Raw genomic sequence first — 22,901 nt, 5'->3', positions numbered from 1 at the left:
GCTGAAAAATGTACGTTTGGGCGCCAGTCACACATACTACTGGTCACACATGGTCACACATACTACTGGGACAAAAATACAGCATAGAAACACCACATAGAAAAAGCGAGGACTGGGCGTACGGTACTTAAAATTAGAGTATGTCCCAGATGAGCAAAAAAATGTTTGACGCTTGGGCATGGGCAAGGTTTGCTCATCTATGGCACGTACTCTGATTTCATGTAGCGTCCGCACAGTCCTGGCCTTTTCTACAAGCTAAAGGCTACATTCTTTGTTCAAAAAAAAAAAACTTCTTCGTTCTATATTCTTGAGCAAGATTCAAACCAGGCCAAGCGTAACCAAAAAAAGCTGCTTTTCACAGTGCCTTAGCCCATTGGCCGCAATCGCAGCGTTTTACGGCATGTTTTAAACCATTTTCTTCATCATTTCTGACCCGTTTATTCTGCGCTCCCAAACCCCAGGCGGCTGTGACAGGACCCCCCTGCCTGTCCAATGAAGTTCAATTAGTCCATAGGGAAGCTTGGCTCTTTGGCCAGCGGCTTCAAAGAAACGCGAGATTGCCATCAAGGTATCCTACCTCCCCGATAAGGGCGAATTAAAGAGGATGAGCGTTATGGCGCGTCAAGCAGTGAAAAGCAGCCAAGAGCAGTTAGAGCGGCGACGAACGCGAGAACGATAAGCGGCTTGAATCGAAAGTGCGTAAAACACCAAAATCACTTGATGGCCATTGACTACACTTTGCAGAGAGGCGGCGAAGGATGGTGGCTCCTAAAGCTGCGAAGCCAACACTACGTGAAGATGTGCAGCAATGTGAAGATTGCGCGACAAACGAGAATAGAAAAGACACACAAACGACTGCACCACCGCCACTTACAGAAGAGTTTATTTCGCATCAAGCCTGCTTTTCTATACGAAAACAGAGCCGTGTCTTAGATACACCAAAACTGCAAAAAACAATCACTCGCCATCTCTAAAACCACTGCTGACACAGAACATCGGATTAGGAATCAAAATACCATAAGCAAGGCATGAAGGCAAATTCAGTGAGAATTTTTTTAAACGTGGAAATTCAAGAGCAACACTGATTCCAAGAGATGGGTATAGACTGCTGTTTGTAGTTTTGATGTATCTGTGATACGGCTCGCTATTTGTACAAACATGTATGCTTAATGCGAAATAATCTGAACTGCAAATGGTGCTGTTCCTGTCGCTTATGTGCCTTTTCAATCCCCGTTGTCGCGCCGTTTTCATATTACTTTTAGGAAACAACTGACCCAAATAAGAGCTTAATGTAAGCATCATCCTAACTGCGCCTACTTTGGGGTAAAGGCTTATCACCGATCTCTGCAATTAACCATGTCCTGTGCCAGATGCGGTCCTCTAATTCCCATAAGCTTCCTAATCTTATCCGCCCACCTGGCTTTCTGCCGCCCTGTGGTATCCTCGCCCTCTCTTAGAATCCACCCAGTTTCCGACCAAAAACGGTTATTGTCCCTTAGCACTAGTTCCCAAGTTCATTATCATTTCTTCTTTTTGATTTCTACTAAGATGTCATTGAGTGTAGTTTGTTTCCGGACCGGTCCCTCTCACCTCTCTTCGCCTCTTTCAACATTACTGTGTTGCCCAGATTTAAGTTCAATCTTTTTCTTTAGCCTTCACGTTCCAGCCCACAGGTGAGTACCTGTAACATGCGCGCGTTGTGCCCTTAACATTTAAGGATACTGGTAAACTTCCATTCATGATCTTAGAGTGCCTGCCAAATCCACTCGATCCAGTTTTATTCTCCCATTTATTTCACTCTCGTGATGCGGGTCGTTTTGAGGGGTCTGATATTCGTATGCTGCTCAAGAATGAAGCGGAAGATATCCCTTAAAGCGGGCCCTTTTATCCCCTTGCACCTACCAGCCCCCTAGAATGTCACGCTAAAATGTTCAATCAGATTAACCGTGCCTTCATGGAAGTCCGTTGACGCTATTGGCCAGAGAGCCTCGAGTTGTACTGAAGCAGAAAATTTTAGTGGCTACTTTGTTCATTGTTACATTTATACCAGACTCTGGAATGAATGTGGTACTCCTTTCGGGCAATGCATTTCGGGCTTACGCCTACTTTGAAAGACGAAAATAGACTACAGATTTATTCAAGATCAGATTGAATATCTGCAATCTTGCCGTAGTGTTCCAGTGGTAGGGCGGCCATTTATTCCTCCCTTTTACATGTCTCCGCAGTTCTTTTTTTGGACCCTCATTGGAGAAGAACCCCACTGAATCATAGTGAATGAAAACTTGTGCAGGTGCCAAATTTTTTACACGTGGACTTGCAGAGACGTGACTGTCACACGAAATTTGTCAAAAGCTATATGCCTCATGATTGTTCCCTGCTTAATAATGGTCCGCGCTGAGGTGACAGCGAAAAAAAGAGTCGTCTTGCAATACGGATTTTGAAGACTTTTTGACAACTTTTGCGAGTGGAAATCTTGAACGTTCTGCACTATATTAGGCACTGTGTTTGTCTTGTCAGTTCAGACACACTAAGTATAAATAGGCTCGAACTGGCACTGGTTTTTCCCAGCCAACCCCAGTAGTGGAGGCTGCGAGCGCTACGAGAACTGTCCAGCAAATGAGGCTTCCTTCTGGTAAGTATTTATTTTTCACAGAAACCCGGATAGTTCGTGGAATAATGTTCTGAAAATCTGACCCTTATTTTCTTAGGCAATTCAACGTGCAAGAAGCATCTAAATTTACATGTTTGTTATGCTGTTAAACATACCGGTGCTCGATACCAAGAGTTAGGCATTGATTAATCCTTAAACAATGAAACATTAGAAGCCTAAAATAACGGCTTTTCAAGGCACTGCAGTGAGAATCAAGTAAATGCGGCCATCTGGACTATCTAGTACGTTGTGCATTATGCTTATAATTTGAATACCTTTGGGTACTTTGCACTGCACGTTATGAAAGCATCGGCCGTGAGATATGAAACAAAGCAGTCCCTGAAATTCATATTGAATTTGCAGAACGTGCTGTCGATTTAAACATATAAAGAATGTTTACCATATTTTGCAGTTTTTTTGCTTGCGTTTGATTAACAGGTGTCTTTATTTATTTGCTTTCTTTGCAGAGAACGATTCAAACTGAGAAACAGCGTAAAGATGGTCCCATTAATCTTGGGAGTGAACTTGCTTTTATGTTTTGTTACACCAGTAAGTGGCTCGATAAACTTTTTTTGTTTTGAAACAGTACACCTCTACATGCGCTCCGTTTTTATGCGCGCCAGACGAGAAACTGATTGGTAGCATAGAACTCCACGTGCATCACTTGACATTCGTCTACTAAGAAGATTGCATAGAGGGACAAGATTTAAATTAGTAGAAAACTTTACACACCCAGCAATAAGAAATACTCGTATACCATAGCATTTTCCTGAACATTCATTGCGTATGCGTGAGGTGCGTGGCTCGATCCCCAAAGCTACCTGCTGCCCATCTGTTCTCGAATGGTTACAAGCTTTCCCTACCCATGTGTTCCACTTGTTTTGTTGAAACACGCGGAAAACGGATCTTCGACTCCAACTAGGGGAGATCAAACACAGCTACGCCGCTGTTTGAATAAACTGCCTCTGCAGTATCAAAATCTACTAATCATCCCCTACATTTCTGAATGGAGTGTCACGCTTCTACTGCTTTGGGACAGATGTCTTAGCAACTTCGTGTGACATCTTGAATGCCACAATTTCTTGTTTTGGCGCTGTTATAACCACGGCAATAACGATGGAGCCCGGGTAAAGGATCCCCCTGTGATCGGGAATACTATAAGGAAGAAATTATTATGATTCAGTTTTAAAGAAATGTTAGAAAAAATGGCGAGGACACTTTGGCAACTAAAATGTTGAGAGGAGGAAGCCGAGGACACTATGCCGTGACGACTTCCGGTGGAGGTAACGTCACACTGTTCCCTTGGCTATATCGACGTCCGCACTATTTCAACGCAATTTCGACATTTTTGCCTACAATTAATTAAATAATTGTTCTACAGACATCAAACCTAGCTGCTACGTTCATTTTTTCATCCTCTAAGTGAAGCAACCATTTGTTTTCTTATCTTTTTTAGTTCCCGAGTTAAACTCGGGTTACACGCTTTGTTAACAGACAGACGACAGTATGAGCTTTTAAAGGCTTTCGCTTTAATATTTGGTCGCCAGGGTTCTACACCCAGTAGTATATTGTGCGCATTGCTAATGTAGGTAGGTCTTTCGTATCTTATCAATGCCATCTTACTAAATTTTTCAGCTGCTTGCGCAAGAGGAGGTAGAGGAACTTGGAATTTGGGTCGCGAAAAAGTATGGTAAGAGTGCACGTCATTCTTTACACAAGTTTCTACTCAAGGAGCTACTCTGTGAAAAGGAAAGCAGCTTTCTAATCCCGCTATGTATTCTTCTGTTAAGAAGTGATTGTTCAATATCTTGAAGTCTAAACATTAAACATAAATAGAAAAACATGAATACATATATGGTATAGCAGGACGTATGCAAATAGTAATTTCTTAAATGGTACCTGCGTGCTTTTAACTTAATCGCAATATATTTATGTTATATAGAAACGCGCCCATGATACAACTTCCTTGAACAAAAGAGACCGGCGCCCATGCAGCATGGAAGCACCGCCGCAGCCAAATGACGGCGTAGGACGTTTTATTTTGATATTTCAGTGCATCGTTAGTCCAACTTGCGACTGACAGGAGAGGGTGTGTATGCATGAGAACTGCAAGTAAACAGTTAGTCATAACAAGCAAGCATTAATAAAAGCAACTCATTCACAAGCGGAAGCACTGAAGAAATAATCGCATGAGAACAGACAGAAGGTACTCTGCTACTTTGGTCTTCAAAGCAATGCGTTCACTCACATCGCAGAGCCTTCATTCCTACATTCGTACGCAGGACACCCTTTAAGCACGGAACAACATGAAAAATGAAAACAGACTGAAGATGGCCGTGAACTTTGGCCTCTCGACAGAACTGATCCAGCCGTCAAAAGTGACCAACTTGGTCGCCGCTAAAACAGCCTCTGGAAAAAAAAATGGGTGGTGTATGGGCGACGCATTTCCGGAAAATGTTCCCATTTGCTCTGCTGTTCTGGATGCGGCGGCAGTTAGGCAGTGAGCGGTAGCGCCAAAACCAAATCGGACGCGCCAGTGATTCGTCATTTGCTTCAACTCCGGCTGCTTTCGTCGACTGATGTCATTGCCAAATAAAGTCACAAAGAAACTAGTTGCTGCATATCACGGCTCCATATTTAAAGTTGAAGGTTTTTTTTCTTTAATTTCTCGGAAGCGTATTCCGGCAAGCGTGCCTTGCACTAACCGCTGGACACTTATAAATTCTTTTATAGAATGCGGAGTTTCCAGTTCCCCGAAGCTTATCGTGAACGGGTCGCCAGCGAGGCCTGGGCAGTTTCCATGGATGGTATGTAGGGCTCGGTCGTTGTTTATCTTATACCAGGTCACGATTTTCAACATTTGTTACGTGCAGTTAACAGCAGCCCATCTGCGACGTTTCTTTCTTGATGCGATTTTTTTTCACCAAGTTCTATATGTTTATTCCGAGAAGGTAACAGTATTTAAAAAGCGAATAAAAACTAAATTTTCGTTCATTTCCTACAGTATCCAAACGTTGCATACGTTAGACCCTGCGCAAACAATGCTAAATGAATAAGACAGCTGGAAATCACTGAGCTTTGTAGTTGCATTCAGGGTTGTTGCATTGCTGGCAAATGAGGCAAACAAAAATGTGATGTAGCGAGCAACGCAAACAAGACAAGTAGACACTCCTGAAAATTCTGGCAAAGAATCAATTTACTTATATCCCTCACCGTATGGGCGCTGGCTCCCGCATTGTATTGCAGGTTGTAAATGGTGAAGTGGCCACACGCCAAGTTTTGTAACATTGGCTGGTGTCTATGATGCAAGTCACGACGAAAAACAACTACCTCCGCCTTGACAGGAACGTGTATATCGACATGAATGTAAATGCACATATGATGTGTGTGTTTAGCGGTAGAAAAAAAGCGGTTACTTTGGAGCGAACGAGTTCACAAAGGAAAGCCTGTGCACTAAATGGCGCGAAAAGGTCGTGAATCTTACTTGTCCGGAGAGATTTTATGCGCTATTTGGGAATACACACTCATGCCACTACCAATCTCTTCACCATGCGCGTGCACTCCACACTTTAGGATGCGGTATTTCTTTGAAACTCTGGCATGTATTGAGCGAATGCGAACTCCCAGTTGTGTGCTCAGGAACTTCTATCGTTTTGTAGTGAAATGAGAGAGCATCGAAATCGCCTAGCTTATAGTGATCAGACGTCTATAGTTTCAATTTTAATGGTAAAGTCAACCGTCTCCTTTGTTGGCACCTTTTTTTAATATTTCGGTTTTTGACCCATCTTAAAACTCTTCTCATAACGCTATGACGCTTTACCGCTGTGCACTTCATTGTTTTATTGTGATGTACAGTAATTGCATGGTACTTTATGATCGTATCGCTTTGTAACTGTAGTGTTCTGTGATCACGCCGTTTTCCAGTGCAATTCCTTCATGTGCTGTTTGTTCGCCTAGTTTTTCACTTTTTTTTTCTTTAAACCTTTATTGTCTGCTCATCAGTTGTGTCCACTCTCCACAAGGTCGGGTTCCCTAAGTGCACCATTATAAGAAAGCCATGCTTTCAAACTTTATCCCCGATAGCCAAGAGCGGAGACCTATACAAACTTGCTCTCTTGACACGGCGCAGAGTTACTAGTTTTTTTTGCTATTCACTTGCGTTAAATTCCTATTCTACCATTGGCAGAGGCTCATTTACATTGTTCTGCAGTGCTATGTATGGCAGCAATGCATTTCACTATTTACTTTGCCGTTCCTCAGGTGCAAGTTACAGTACGGTTTCCCCGATCCCCTCCAGTCACCTGCGGCGGGAGCATTATAACCAGTCGCCATATCCTGACAGCGGCGCACTGCGTTGTGAAGTAAGTCTGCTCTACTCATCTAAATGATGCGGGAAATCGTCCTACGGCTCATCTAATTGAGCGCTAACAATCGTTTCGAGTGACTTAAATTAGTGATATGAGGGAAAGCTAGAAGTAGAAGGGTACAACGCGGATTATGGCTAAGCATTGTTTTTGGTGTAATAAAAAATATTTTGAATCTTCTTAAAGCTAATCTGCGGACCCCTTAATAAAAAATGGTATCACTTCGACTAAATACGTCTACGTATGCACTAAAAAAATTTTCAGTATCATTGAGAGAAGCAATAGACCCTTTCGAAAATTCAGCGCCATCTGGTGTGTGGTGCGCAAACCGCGGTGCCTCCGCCATTACTTGGGCATACGCCTGCCGGTATGCGCTCGGGCCAGATTGAAAAGTACGCGCGCCCGGCGAAGCCACAACAAGCGCAATTTTATTGTTTCTGTGTCCTAGCCATGTTCCTTGACATTGGCTCTCTGCACCAAGCTATAGTCGCGATGCCGGCATGCTGCTGTGTGCCTTTCTGCAGCCAGCGCGGCGAAGAGACGCGCACGGAAACAAGCTGTGTTACCAGAGCACGGAGCGCATGGAGTAGCTGCATGCTTCTTTCGTCTCGTCCGTGACCTGTTCGTTTTCACATTAAAATAAATGATATAAGTATTGAAAGAGCAGCGAAAAGTTCCTTCTACCGTGTAGCCGCTCCGCTGTATAGTGAGCACAAAAAATAAAGGTGCCACCTTCGGCGCACTCGAGGACATGCATTCCGATGCTGGCGACTGTTTCGGCGCGTCACAAAATCAAAACGTAGCTCAAACGCGCTTGTTTTGGATTTTCAAGCATCCACGTCCATTCGTAGAGAGTTCCGTGTGCGCGAAAAAGAGCACGACGATGCGGCGCGGCGAGGAGCGCCGTCGTTCTCTCCGTTGCGAACATGCAGCAAACGACGGCGACATAAGCGGAATGCAGCAGCAGCAGCTGTGTGTTTTCGTTCGGTCAGGGCCTGTGCACTCTGGCTAAGGCAGGAGACACATGTCCGGCAACACGTCCGTCGCGCCGCTTCCGAACTGCCACACCACAGCAAGCAGGGACACACGCAGCGGCAAGCACTGCTGGCTCGCTCTACCCAAGCTCCGCCCACAACCGGTGTCGCACTTCGCCGCAGCGCAGCAGTGCCCGAGCGCTGCTTGGCTTGGTGTACAAATATTGCGAGAAAAGACGGCATCGCCTTGTTATCAGAAAGACTGCCAGCTATACTCGAGCGGCGACAAAGCATGCCAGCTGATGTTGCGGACTTTGGGCAACGGCACCGCTCGCGGGCGCTCCGGGCGAAGAGCTCTGCGGCTGCCTGTCTGCCGTGGTCGTCGCTAGGCCTATAGCCTGCTTCGCATCGAAGCGGCAGGGGCCGGCGCTTCGGAAGTCGCCTGCGCTGTAATTGAAGGCCTATTCTTCACTCCGCTTTGCTGTCAACAGCATAAGCTCACAATAAAATAATAGTATGGTCAATTTCTACGGCGCCTTCAGCAGCGGAGCTAGCGGGCGCCAGTCGAGCCGGACCCCAGCGTCGGGCCAGCGGCAGCTTCGAGGCGGTTCTCGCAACAAATTCGCTCGTACCACAGTTGTCACTTTTACCAGCAACTCGGTATTGACCAATGACCGAGAAAAATGATATATTTTCTCATTTCCCTATCACAGGGTTTATTATTTACGTCGAGAACACTCATTAGCTCGTTTTTATGACGCCGGCAGGGGATCAAGGCTGGCCGGCCGGCAGGCTCAGCTTACTTCACGTTCGCACAAGAAAATACAAAACAGCCATGCTACCAGAAAGGATGCTTGCTAGATTCTAGCAACGACAGCATGCCTGTGCTAGAGTGGAGCTTTCGGCAACGACACCGCCTGCGGCAACGCCGGGCGACGAACTGCGCGCTGGTCCCCGACTGCCCTAGTCGTCGCTAAGCCTAGATCGCTGATCGAGCGCCCGTATCCGGATCCACACGCATTTCGCCCTGCAGTGCGCCTGCTCGTAGTCGAGTCCGGTCCAAGTGTTGTTAGCCCTCCTTTATCGACAGTAGATTCGACCTGCAGGGTGACACGGCAACGCGCACTGTCGACGGATCGCAGTGATACCGGCTTGTAGCTTCGCTGAGAGGTGCGGCCGGACGATAGGAGTCCAAAAGCCTTTCCGAAAATCCGCCCGGGATGACAGTCAGGTCCCTCGACCACTGCAAATTTTCCGCCATCGCTTTCACAAACGCAACCAGACATGCCACAAGGTGGAAACTAGTGCAAAGGCCGTGCAGAGCGCTATAGCTGCGCGTCTTCCAGCCAAAGGTGCCCAAAATATGGCGCACGACGCCGACGAAAGTTGCTGATGATGATGCCTGCCGAGTTGCCAGACTGAATTTTCTAAAGGGTCTATTATGGTGGCTGCTCTATATCCACGAGCAAAAGCTTGCCGAAAATGTGGTTTTATGTGGTGACATCACGATTTGTTTTCGATCATCCTTGCCATATTACAGGAGTGAAGATGTCGGCCTGCATCGCCTACAGTATTCGAGGCGATAGAGTACTCGTAACGATGGTAGTTTTTATGTGTCCGTGATGTGAGAAATCCCGGTTATAAATGAAAAATAAAGACGAAAAAAGCAATTGAAGTCGGAGCTATCTAGCACATGCTGCAAATTACTAGAACATATCATTTTCAAGCATGTCGTTACCTTTCTCGATGAGAATTCATTTTTCACACCTGCGCAGCATGGCTTTCGTCAAACATACTCGTGTGAAACTCAATTACTTGCATTTACTGATAAGCTATATCGCATACTTGACAACTCATCTTGTGCTGACTGCATTTTCTTGGATTTTTCCAAAGCCTTTGATAAAGTATGTCATAAATTGCTGCTACATAAATTGAGCCATCTTAATCTCAATCCTAACGTCTTCGACTGGATTAAATCTTTTCTTCTTAACCGTTGGCAATTTGTGCATGCTAATAACACTAATTCACCGATTGCTAACGTGCTATCTGGTGTTCCACAGGGATCGGTCCTTGGACCACTTCTATTCTTAATCTATATTAATGACCTTCCTTCTGCCATATCTTCCAACATTCACCTTTTTGCTGACGATTGTGTAATATTTCGGGAAATAAATAACGTTAACAATACTGACACTCTCCAGTCAGACCTCAATTTGGTGTCAGACTGGTGCACTACATGGAATATGGAATTAAACATTAATAAATGTAAAGCTTTGCGTGTTTCCCGTGCACCCAACGCTCTTCCTTCATATTATCTTAACGGCACTCCTCTTGATTGGGTAAAAACATACAAGTACCTAGGTATTCATATCACTCAAAATTTAACATGGTCTATTCATATTGACTACGTTATTAATAACGCTAACCGCATGTTAGGGTACTTACGTCGCAATTTCTCAGCCGCTCCCTCATCTCTTAAGCTTATACTCTATAAAACACTTATACGTCCTAAACTAGAATACGCAGCATCAATATGGGACCCTACACATGATAACCTTGTATATTTCTTGGAACTAGTCCAAAATAATTCCGTTCGCTTCATTCTTTCAAATTACAACCGTACGGCAAGCATCACAGCCATGAAATCTAACGTGTCACTCCCACCGTTACAATCTCGCCGTAAAGTTGGTCGCCTAGCACTATTTCACAAGCTATATCATCACGTTACGCTTCACGACTATTTCATATCACCCCCAGAATACATTTCACGTCGCATCGATCACCGCCACAAGGTTGGCATCCCAACATGCCACACCAAATCTTCTTTTCAGTCATATCTTCCTCGCACATCTGTGGAATGGAACCGCCTTCCCCCCGATATTGCAGCCATTGCAGATAACAAAACCTTTCACGACGCATAGCTAACATTGTTTATTCAGAAAGAAGTTGATTCATGTGTTATATCTGTTTCCACTATGTTATGTACATTGATTTTATGTTATTTACGCTTTGTGAATGTTGTTTGTTTTAATTTGGAGAAAATTATTCTGTACTACCTGTTTTCACTGTATTGTATTCATTGTTCTTTATCCTAATTAACCCACTCCCCTCTGTAATGCCTATGGCCCTGAGGGTACAATAAATAAATAAATAAATAAATAAATAAATGTGCAAAATTAAGCTACCAATGTTGTCCACGTGTGATACATTTCGTAATTTGAAGCAGATTGCTAGAAATCCTCTCGAACTCCTTCCCATAAAAAATCATCTCAAAAAGAATTTGATCTAATTTTATGTGAAAATTACAAACCACAGCATATTTCTATGTGATGGGCAACTGCGTCGTCACAAGTAAAGTAGGGCGAGGGGAACACTTCTTTTTTTTTCGTGTCCCGTTTAACAAAGCTGGGACAGCAGCTTAAGCACTAAGTTAATGACTGCAAGAGATTAAGGTACCCTATTTTATTCCATAATTTTGACTTTAAAGGGCTCCCAGCTTATGTAAATTGCAGTGTTGAATGAACGAAATACCTTTTCTCTTGTGCTAGGGAGTTATCTTCCAATGAAATTAAACGTTCAAATGCTGAAGGTAGTGTGTATTAGTTCGTTCCCGCTTTTAGCCAGCTCTAATACATAGTACAAAAAACATTTGCTCGTACTTTCATAACCCTGTCTCTCTCAGAATTGTGGAAAAGAAATTTCACGGATGATCACGAGAACCTACTCGAGAAAGCTGAAACTCGTGATAACATTTGGTTTCCCAAGACTCTGCTGGCAGATCCTTGTGTTCAAATATTATTGTATTTTTTTTTATGCTCGTCGTGGAACAACTTTTTTTTTGCTTAAAAAAATTAAGCAGAGATAAATCATTGCGCTTAAAGGGACACTGAGGAGAGCACTATTAATATATTTGTTATAGCAAAATCCGATAGTTCGGCATGTCATGGCTTTGTTGCCACTTGGCCGGCAGCGAAAAATGCATTTATTTCTAAGAAATTTGGATTCGAAGTTGAAAAGGTTTTTCCCGCCGCTGTGATTCAAACTTGGGATTCGGCTATGACGACAGAGGACTAACTGACGTGAAACATGACGTGATGCAGACTCCGTGATTTCTGGCTGCCAGCAGTGCGGCCTAGCAGCAGCCGAAAAGAAAGCTACCGCCGGCCGCACGTTGAAGGCATCTATCGGCTATTGCGGCCGTCGCTACAGTCGCTTCGCTTACGTTTGCACCGGCGTTTTGCGAGCGTTACGATGGATCTCGTTCTCGAAGTCGTCAACGAAGTTCTCGCAAATAGACACCTTTAGCATACCGTGTACTTGATACCGCTAGCGGAATACCGGGAGCCCGCCTAACGCCGGCGAGCAGGCGCTGATTGGTCCCGATGCTTCAGGCGAGCGCTAGGATGGATGGATGGATGGATGGATAGGAGCGCCCCCTTTGAAACGGGGTGGTGGCAATTGCCACCATGCTCAGCTTTTCTTTATTTATTATTTTTTTGTTTACTGTGTTGGCAATTCTCATTAAGATTCTCCATCAACTTTGCCTACGGTTTCCTACTATTCTAACCTTATGCCACATCTCTGCTTTTCAACCACCAATCCTCCAATCGCTTTTTGCTGACTTCCACTGCAGATTTATTTACATGACCATTGTTATCTTTAAACCCTAGGGCCTCAGAAAGAGTGACTGTGCCTGCATCGACATCCGGATGGATACCATCACATTTGATTGTGAGGTGTTCAATTGTTTCCACAGATCTACCACACACTGCACATGTGTCATCTTCTTCGTTAAATTTCTTTTTGTAGCTGCGCGTTCTAAGACACCCTGATCTAGCTTCAAAAAGTAGGGCACTGCCTCTTGAGTTATCATAGAAAAATTCTTTCCTGATCTGCCTTTTCCAGAATCGATATAGTTCTACACTATGTTTCTTTTCCATTGAATTCATCCAATTTTTAACTTCCGCGTTTTTAACCTGTCGTTTAATGCTCTTTCTTTCTCCGTCCTCATGACCGGCATACTTACTGGTTAGTTTTCTAGTTCTTTTCCGCCACTGTGAGTCAACGTTCTTTCTGTATAAATATTTAAATACCTTAGCTGCCCATCTGTTATCGTCCAATTTCCTCAGGCGTTCTTCATATAGTATTTTACTCTTAGCTTCCCGTGCCTCAAACGATGCCCAGCCCATATCCCCTTGTACTGCCTCGTTTGTGGTTTTGCCGTGGGCACCTAGTGCTAATCTTCCAACAGCTCTCTGATTTACGTCTAATCTCGACTGAACTTCTGCCCTTAAGCACAGAACCGCATTGCCGAAAGTAAGTCCCGGCACCATTATTCCTTTCCAAATACCTCTTAGTACTTCATATTTGTTGTACCCCCATAATGCCCTATGTTTCATTATCCCGGCGTCTCTTCGTCCTTTTGCCCTAAGAGCCTGTTCATGCTTTTCCGTGTATATCTGCCCTTCGTTTAGCCATATCCCGAGGTATTTGTATTCGGCCACTTTGGGTATTTCGTGGCCTTGTATTGTAAGCACCTGATCAGTTGTATCGTTAAAAATCATCACACCTGATTTAGTTGCACTAAAACTGAATCCTAGAGCGTCTCCTTCGTCTCCACAGCAATTAACCAAAGTTTGTAAATCTTCCTGGCTATCTGCTAACAGTACAATATCGTCCGCATACATTAAACCAGGGAGTCGCTGCTCAACTACATTTCCGCCTAATCTGTACGATAGATTATAACCCAGATTACTTTCTTCTAGCCTTCTTTCCATATTTATCACGTAAAGCATGAACAGCAGCGGTGATAGAGGGCAACCTTGCCTTAATCCTTTGTGCACCCCTACAGTTGTGGTACTTTTTTTCCCTTCCCATGTAATTTCAACTTCATTATCTCGGTAGATTTCCTGTAGAAAATCAATTACCTCATCACCAATACCTAAATCTTTCAATATGCTCCACAGGAGTTCCCTGTTCACGTTATCGTATGCACCGCTTATGTCTAGAAAGGCTATAAACAGAGGTCTATTTTCCGCCTTAGCTATTTCTATGCATTGGGTAAGCACGAACAGGCTATCATCTAACCGCCTACCCCTTCTGAACCCATTCTGAAGTTCTCCGAGTATCCTATTCCCTTCTACCCATGACTGCATTTTTAATTTCACCGCCTGCATTGCCAGCCTGTACATAACAGATGTTATCGTAATCGGACGGAAGGATTTTATGTTCATCTTATCTCCTTTCCCTTTATAAATCAAATTCATTTTACTCTGTCTCCAGCTGTGCGGAATTTGCTGATTTGTTATGACTGCCTCCAATGCTTTTATCAGCGCGTCCTTGCTTCTTGGGCCAAGTTCATTAATCAGCTTAATTGGAATTTCGTCTATCCCTGCGGATGTGGTTTTAGGAATATTCGCTTCCGCCTTTTCCCAGTTAAGACTAGTCAGTTCTAAGCTGTTCTCTTTTGTGCTGTCCTGTGTTGCCGCCTCACTTGGGGAGATTACCCCATTGGCGTCGCTAAAAGACGCAGCTATAAATGACGTAATGTAGTCCACAGCATCGTCTCCCTCCAAACATTTTCCCTCAGCATCTATAATCTGTTCCTGCTTTCTTTGATTTGTTTTTCCCAACCAGCTTATATGGTTCCAGAATTTTCTTGGCCCCCCTTTATTTGCCTCGCGAACTTCAGCCAGCCATTTATCAGAGGACTGCTTTATTTTAGCCTGGACTAGGACCTGAACTTGCTGTTTCTTTTGTCGATAAGATTCCCATTTTTTTCCTATTTCCTCTACAGATAACTGCGCCCTCTTTGCTTCTCTGTGTTCCCTTGAAGCCACCCGTCGTTGTTCGATGGCCTCCTTAATTTCCATATTCCACCAGCTTCGTGGCTTCCTCTTTCCTCTCCAGCGGTTAACTCCTTTCACTTGTTTCATTTTTGTAGCGATGAGCAGTTCCAACTGATTATAATCCCAATTTTCCATGTGGCGTTTCTCAATTATTTCTTCTATATCGGCTGATATTAGCGCTATTTGTTCATCATTTAATTTTGCGTTGTCTTTTGGACTTCGTTGCATTTCTCTTTTGACTAGGGCTCCCAACTGTAGACTAATACGTTTATGATCACTTCCTAGGCTGTCCTTCCCCTCTTCGTCTATTTCCATTATTGCGAGCTTGCTATAGATGCCCTGCGACATTAGACAGTAGTCAATGGTTGTTTGCCTGTTACGGGATTCCCACGTGATTTGTCCCTCACATTTAGTTTCTCTATTGACAATAACTAAGTTGTGCCGCTCACACAAGTCTAGCATTAACTTCCCGTTACAATCTGTGTATCCATCCAGATCCTCGATGTGGCCGTTCATGTCTCCAAGCAAAATAATATCGACACCGTCTCCAATCTGCTTTATATCGTCATTGAGGCACTTAACTAGATCCTTGTTTTCTTGCCTGCATTTGTCCCCGGTCCCTAAATAAGCTACCCCTAGCCATGTCCTTTTGCCAGCAATTGTACCTGATACCCAGACATGTTCTTTGCAAGTTGATTTTATTCTTTGCCAATTTGTTCCTTGATGTATCAGCATACCTACTCCTCCTCCCTTCTTCTCCGTTGTTGTTCTGTTGCACCCTTCCCAGACATAGCCATCGATGAAAGGTGGATCTTCTAGATCCCTCAGATGTGTCTCGCATAGAGCGTACACACCTACTGCTTCGTCCTTTAACTGCTGTTCTATTTCTAGCCATTTCGCTCTCTTTCTACCCCCTTGCATGTTTATGTAACTGATCCTGGCGTTAAATTTCTTTTTCGTAGTTTTCTTTCTGGGCCTCCTAGTGGCCATTTTGTTGGGATCAGCCGCCATTGTTACATTTACATCGCTTCTACCTACACCTACGCCCTGAGCCACCGTGGACCCCCTAAAAAAGCTACCGCTCGGCCTCCCAGGCGCCTGCCTATCTCTTCTCCTACCCTTCCACTGAAATGGATGCCATCTCGTCCAAAGTCTCTGCCCGAACCTGCCCTGTGCACTTCCTTGTTTATTTCTACCACCTCAAAGCCTTTCTCGAGGCCTAACTGCCTTATCTCGCGATTAAGATTCACAACGTCTTTAGCAACCTCTGCATTCCTTCCCTGTACCTCAGGCACTGTACACACCACGATCTGCGCTTGCTGTGCTATCGCCCTTATACCGTCAACTCCCTCAGCTAATGCTTTCCCTACTTGTGCGGCGTTACCATTCAGGACATCATTTAGCCCCGCCGCTACCACTACCAAGTTACGCCTTGCAGCCTTCTCGGAAAGTTCACTTTTAGTCGCTGTCAGGACATCGTCCATTGTCTTTCCTGGAAACACCCCGACTGCTACCCGCCTATCACCCTTCACCCGGTCCAGAATAGCTCTTTTGCAGCGCCCCATGTTTGAGTCACCAGCGATAAGCACTAGGGTACTCTGCCACTCCCTCCTAACTTCCGGATCTCGCTGCCTCTTATCAGCGACTGTGCCCTCATTTCCTGGAAGTAGCCCGGACCCCTTCTCAGTACCGCCTCTCGAATTCCCAGCTGCCACCTGTGCATAGCTGTTCCTGCCTGAACATGTCTGACCTACTGGCCCCTCGCTGTCCATGCCAGTGCAAGCCCCATCCACGTGGCTGGCGCTGGAATGCCCGCCATTGTGGCTTCCAATGGCGGTGTCAGCCGTTTTTGACTCGATCTGAGATAGCTGTACTTGAAGCTTACGCTTCTCTGCCCTCTCTATCTGTAACTCTGTTTCTAGAGCATCCATCCTTAGCACTAGTTCGCTGTTCGCCTGTTCAGCCCTGTCCAGGCGTGCACCTAATACGCAGAATTTGCACATAAAATCTGCGCCTTCGGCCTCCTCCACTGAATCGAACCGCGTTTCTTTTAAATTCACCGATTCCTCACACTCCATACATCTAACCTTCAGTAACTTAACCATCGTAGCAACACTCGATTATTGCTTGCACCAAATGCCCAGATATCTACACGCTCAAGACGAAAACACTTGAAAACACGTGCAAAATCAAATAAAAGTCTGGCTACCGCAAATGCCGATCAATCACTTGGAAAAAAATAGCTATCTCTCTAAAAGTTAACGCACACACAAAAAAAAAACCACTGAGACAACTGTCGGCCAAATAGTCCCGGCCGAAATTAGGTCACTGACCTAAATTCTATTCCTTAACCTGCACTTCCCCTAACAGCCTAAAAAACTAAACGCACTTTTAAAACTATTAAAGGAAAGTACTCATCTATTTTACGCAGACGCTCTCGCAGTCTGTCCGGTCCCGGTCTCCACGCGTGATCCGAAGAGCACCAAAAACGCACGTCCGCACAGCACGGCTGTCAACTGGCAAAGCTGCTGCCCGGCACGTGGCGCCATCTGGCGACGTCAAGGAGATTTGCGCATGCATTGGCTGCGCCTCAGTGATTTGTGTTCTCGTGTCCTAGCGTTGCTAGAACCATTGGTTCCAGCAACACTGTTTTGTTATATGACGTCATGACGCTTGTACTTGCGAGTTTGGCCTGTGGCGGCGATACCTGTATTTTGGTTCTTGCTCTTTTCTACGTTACAAGAGCTTTGTTGTCAGTATGAATAGAGTTTTTGTAATCAGGAGCTGGTATTCTGTCGATACAAGCCAACTTCAATTTCTCCTCAGTGTCCCTTTAAGACTCATCTCGAGCCTCTCTATTCTAGAGAAAATTGTGTATTGTTGAAACTCGCCGAACGTGTAAATAACTGGTTTCCAAGCTCAGCGCCATACACCTAGTGCTCACCACTCTTCTGCCGACTAGGCCAGTGAGAGAAGGAAAGAACTCCTCCACTTCACCACGACCGCTTTCCTCCTCGCCCGTGGAAACATGCTCAAAGGGCACTAATCTTAATCCTAAAATATTGTCTTTTCTTTGCGTTTTTTTTTCTCCAGGGGTGGCAAGAAATCGAGAAATGTTCAAGTCCGCTACGGCTCAGTTGATCGCAGACGAGGCAAGAGGGTTGGGGTCAGGAAGGTGACGCCGCATCCTTCGTATAAAACGAGCCCCTTGGCCTATGACATCGCCGTCTTGACGGTAAATTTCCCATATGAAAATGAACTTTCTTTTTAATGCCTGAAACGTCTGGCTGCAGCACAGTGATGACCGGCATGAAAAAATTTCTTAACTGCAAAAGTCACAGAAAAGTTGGGACGTAGTCCGCGTAGAACGTAAACATTTCGGCAGAGACCTGTATGGTCGGGAGGCCAATTAGAGAGGAGAGAACGTGGCAATCCTACCAGTCTCATAAAAAGATAAATGATACATCGGAGCTGACTCGGGCACTTCTACGGAATTGGCTGCTGACAAGCCTTCAGAAGGTGCTAAAGAGGAAGGATTTTAAAGAGTTACAAAATTTTTTCCGAAATGGATTTTTGGTATTCTTAGAAACCTTAAGTTTACTTGGTTCTTGATGTTGAAAAATTTTGTTCAAGAAGTGCAAAAATAACACAACTCTTGGGAAAGTGGAATGTACTTGATGAAAACTGTGCGGTAATGCATGAGCAAAGGGTCCCATCTGGTAAACTTATCAAATGGTTTTTTTTTTTTTAGTTTTTCACTTAGACAATATCAGAACGATAGCAAAAAGCTGCTTCCCACTAACATATTGGTTTTTAACATCGGTTAAAAATCAAGATGTTTTAACCGTTTTTTATTCAGTTTTCAACTAATATTGTTTTTTTTTAAACAGCTTGAGAAAATTCGTAGAGGCCTATTTGTAAATATTAAAAACTTCACTCGATTTGTAAGCGCCCTGTAACCATGAAGATGTTATGCGTAACCCAAGGAACCATTCCTAAGGTATGTTACAAGGGCAACAGTAATTAAGTTTATCGTAGTAAGCCATGTTTAACAGTTTTTTTTAGTTTTAAAAGGTACTTGTGTTGATACTCATGCCTTTTTTAAGCGCTGTCACTGACGCACTTTATGCAAAGTTTGTAAGGTGGCTCTTCGGGATAATTGTGTTCTTCAATTTATTCCATGGAGTTTGGTAATGATGCATATTGTTCTTCCCATAGCTTAAAAAACCGATCCAGTTTTCATTTCAAGTACGGCCGATTTGTCTCCCGGACACGATAATGGAGCTTGTCAACAAAAACGCTGCAGTGTCAGGATGGGGCGTTAACAAAGGTAACGTTCAGCATGAAGCACATGTATTCAAGTGCACTCACTTCCTCTGAACCATTTCTCTTCTTTTTTTTTTGTTTCCGTCATTTCGTTCATGTGTTCGCATTTCGGAAGATAGTATTGGAATGAATTTATATTCACAAAACACGAAAACATATATCTGCTATGCTACGTGTGGCTAAACAGCGTGAAAAAGAAAACATAATATAAGGGCCCATTCGTGTAGTTCTTGCTTTTAGTGCAGGGGTCTTTTGGCTCTTTACATCATGCCTTGATTTTTTGGCCATGTTTCGGATCTTTTAGACTGGCCTTTCACGAACTCTGGATATTAGTGTGCTGGAGTGTGCTGTGCTGCAGTTCAGTACAAAGTCTATTCGTCAGCAAAAGACCGAATAAATCAAGAAAACATCATCGGCCTACCAATGGGGAAAGTTTATCACTAGGTAGACTATCACCTGACATTCTTAAACAAGGTGCTTCAGGACAGCTTAGCGACAATACCACTAATGAGCTTCAACGAATCTACAGCACACTGCAAGGTGGACTAAAGATTACATTCGAGTTTGCTGTAAAATCCCGCTCGAGGGGAAAAAAATGGCAGTGGCTTAGCTCAGCTAGGCCGGCATATACTTAGCGAAAGCAGTTTCGTCTAATAACATTTCGGTAGCGATGGCGCATTTCGGCTGGCTAAGCGAACGGAGGCGAGCTCAACGATGAGGCACGCGGTGTGACGTCATATTAAACGGTGGCGGCGGCTCCGCGGCGAGGCGCGTGGTGTGACGTCATGCCAGATGGCGCGGCGAGCGCGCGGCGTCCGCCAGCTGCGGCGGTTGCTAGGCAACGGCTCAAGGTCGGTCTCCGTGCCTCCTCGGAGCACCGCCACGCCGAGATCGGAAGTTCGTGGCCAATGTAGCTTTCGCTACAAAAACGCAACGAGGAAAGCGAAGCCCGACGCTAGCGGCTAAAGCGCACCTGTAGATGTCATATCGCATTTCCACAGGCTGCCGTGCAATGTTAACAATTTCAGGGGGAACGGTTGCCGTTTTCATCGTTATGCGCTGCTACAACGCTCTGTTTTGTTCCTCAAAAATAGGACAAGCGCCCACTGACAATCTACAATACACGGTCCTCAAAGTTCAGCCAGACAGCATGTGCAAGAGTTACAAAGCGAACTTCAACCCCTACACAATGCTCTGTGCATTCAAACGTGGCACCGGCCCCTGCTCAGTAAGTACATGCTATAGTCTGAAATTTGCAAAACAGAAATGTAATTATATTTGAAAGGTGGTGATCATCAAGAGTGCATTTCCTAGAATAATACAAAACTCTTTTGACTCTCAATAGGCAATTTTCTTTCTCATTCTTCATCAAGATGTGCCTGCCTAATATCTCGACGTTCATGGTAGTAATTCGATTCACTAATGCGTTTCAAAGATGGGTGAATATTTAACATTCTTCTTTCTAACGAAAATTATCTTTAAAGGTACGATCTGCTAGATGAACGTTTTAAATAAAAAAAAATTGAATACCGACAGTGAATCATCTTATGTCAAAAAAGCATACTTATGTGTGCTTGTGTATTAACCCTCTTTACTGAACAAAATAGCCTTGTGAGAATTGTTAGTTAGCTAGCTCGGTCGGTCAACTAAGTTTAAGCTGGCGCTTCATTCCAGTGAATGCTTTTATTTATTTATTTATTTATTTATTTATTTATTTATTTATTTATTTATTTATTTATTTATTTATTGTTTCCTCAAGGGTCCACAGGGGACATTACATGAGGGGGTTTTGAGTTGGCTTAAGGAATAAGTAAAGAAAGAGAGTGATATTTCCCGTCGAACCGAGAAAAGCAAGAAGATAGCTGCCACTAGCTGCGGTCAAGTCGTGCATGTTGTGCAGAGTCGAAGGCAATCATGATATTGTGACGAAGAAGACGAATCTGGAAGTGGCGCCAACCAAGAACTCACTGTCGACGACCACGGCTGACGCAGGACTTCGAAGTTCCAGGACCACGTTGCCGATGAAACCCCACACCTTCACCAAATGTTACATGACGGCCAGTCATAAAATTGAAAAGTTATTTCGCTAACAGACATTACAGCGAGAAGAGGGGACACTGGGCAAAATGCTGCCTATGACAGCATGAACTAACACCCACTGTCTCAGGTATACATCGAAAATCGACAGCAATATGTTCGCGTACAACAGGCGCGGGTACAACGAAATATCACCCTCTCTTAAAAAGGAGAGAAAAACAGCAGTATGACGCTCATTGAGCACATAACAAAAGAAAGTGGACATACATAAAATAAAAAAAAACAACATACATCACAATACACCACAGTTATCTACAGTGATACCAGAAAAGATTGGAAAATGCGCATGATAGACAGTAACTGACTGCGTGACAGTTCTTGTACACTTTATTTTCTGCCAGAATGTTAAGGTAATGTGCTATGTTATAGGATAAAGAATGTTTGCAATATGAGATGCAGCAAAAAGGTAGACGCCAGGGCAAGTGACATCGTGTACTGTACACTCGTGTGTACTGATGAAGATTAAAGGCTGCCAGCATCAGTTGATTATTTGTTTTAACTGTATTTTGTACATACAAAATAATTTTAACGGGTGAAAAATTTTAATGCATAAAATACTATATTGCTAAAAAGTGCGGAAACGCAATAGGAATGCCACAGGATGCTGCAAATCTATCTGACTGAAAGTCTTAACGCGACTAGTAACTTCTGTCGTGCTTCGTTGTTGTACCCCACTCAGTTGTGCAATCAGTAACAACAGGAAGTCGATATGCATTATAAATAAGAATCTTCACATTTGTTGGAAGTGTACATCTATATCGATACAGGACACCATTGATTCGGTTCCAAGGGGTCATTCCCCGCATTCAGCCATTGTGTGTTTTTCTCTCGGTTTTTCTGAAGGCGGTGGCAGGCTGCTCACGAATGGGGGGGGGGGGAGGTGAGCAGGACCATTCGTGATCAGCCTGCCAATCGTGTCAGACGACAGCTCATTTAATCATGAGAGGCTGCTCCCGAAGGACAACCTGGATCGCAACCCAACCCAAGCAACGCAAGTCCCACCGATGACAGCACCTGTCATAGAAGGGCAGTGGCGCATAGCAACTTCACCGCTGCACCACTGCGCCAGGAGTAGTATAGGAAGACTACCATAGATCGATGAATGCAGAAAATGACCAATTCCGCATATATGGACATGACCTATTATCGCTATCTGATTTACTTCCATCCGTGAAAAATGGACCTGAACGCCAGAAGCGAAGTGAAAACCGAACTGCTAGTACACCTAATTTGCATTTGACGTGACTATGCAAATCTACCATCATTTTTATTATTACATAGTATGTATGGTTAGTAGTGCCATTCATATTTCTTATTACTTGAAGTGGCGCTAATCATCTCTGCACTTTGCTTCATCCCACAGGGAGATTCTGGAGGACCATTAGCCACTAAAACGAATAACGGCCGTTTCGTCCAAGTCGGCATTGTCTCCACCGGTGGTGGCGCGCAAAACTGCGTAACTCAACCGAACGTTTACACCCGCGTAGATGTTCTGATGCCTTGGATACAAGATCAAATTAAAAGCCCGCGCCTCTTTGAAGAGGTCAGCTCGGACGAACTTGTCATGGACCCTGAGGACGCAATTGAGCCGTATTCCTTTTGGTCAGATGACGGGGCTTACGGGCCGGAGTATGACTACTAA

General features: G+C 44.3%; 1 protein-coding gene across 1 annotated transcript; it reads left to right on the top strand.

The window, feature by feature from the left end:
* The first annotated feature begins 3,148 nt into the window (after positions 1 to 3,148).
* LOC149330562 (chymotrypsin-2-like) lies at positions 3,149 to 22,901 on the top strand. Its single transcript, XM_089559881.1, has 8 exons — positions 3,149 to 3,199; positions 4,286 to 4,340; positions 5,384 to 5,457; positions 6,911 to 7,011; positions 17,930 to 18,071; positions 19,055 to 19,166; positions 20,257 to 20,390; positions 22,623 to 22,901. The coding sequence occupies exons 1-8, from the start codon at positions 3,149 to 3,151 to the stop codon at positions 22,899 to 22,901; spliced, it is 948 nt and encodes a 315-aa protein (XP_089416007.1).

The sequence above is a fragment of the Amblyomma mixtum genome, chromosome 9, assembly GCF_055824585.1.
Source record: "Amblyomma mixtum isolate Tamu chromosome 9, ASM5582458v1, whole genome shotgun sequence".
NCBI lineage: Eukaryota > Metazoa > Arthropoda > Arachnida > Ixodida > Ixodidae > Amblyomma > Amblyomma mixtum.
The sequence above is the reverse complement of the archived record's forward strand: the minus strand, read 5'-3'. Positions and strand labels throughout refer to the sequence as shown.

Coding starts and splice junctions, on each gene's coding strand:
- LOC149330562 (XM_089559881.1), top strand. CDS start 3,149: ATGGTCCCATTAATCTTGGGAGTGAACTTGCTTTTATGTTTTGTTACA. Junction 7,012..17,929: donor GCGGCGCACTGCGTTGTGAA/GTAAGTCTGCTC, acceptor TTTTTTCTCCAG/GGGTGGCAAGAAATCGAGAA. Junction 18,072..19,054: donor ATGACATCGCCGTCTTGACG/GTAAATTTCCCA, acceptor TTCTTCCCATAG/CTTAAAAAACCGATCCAGTT.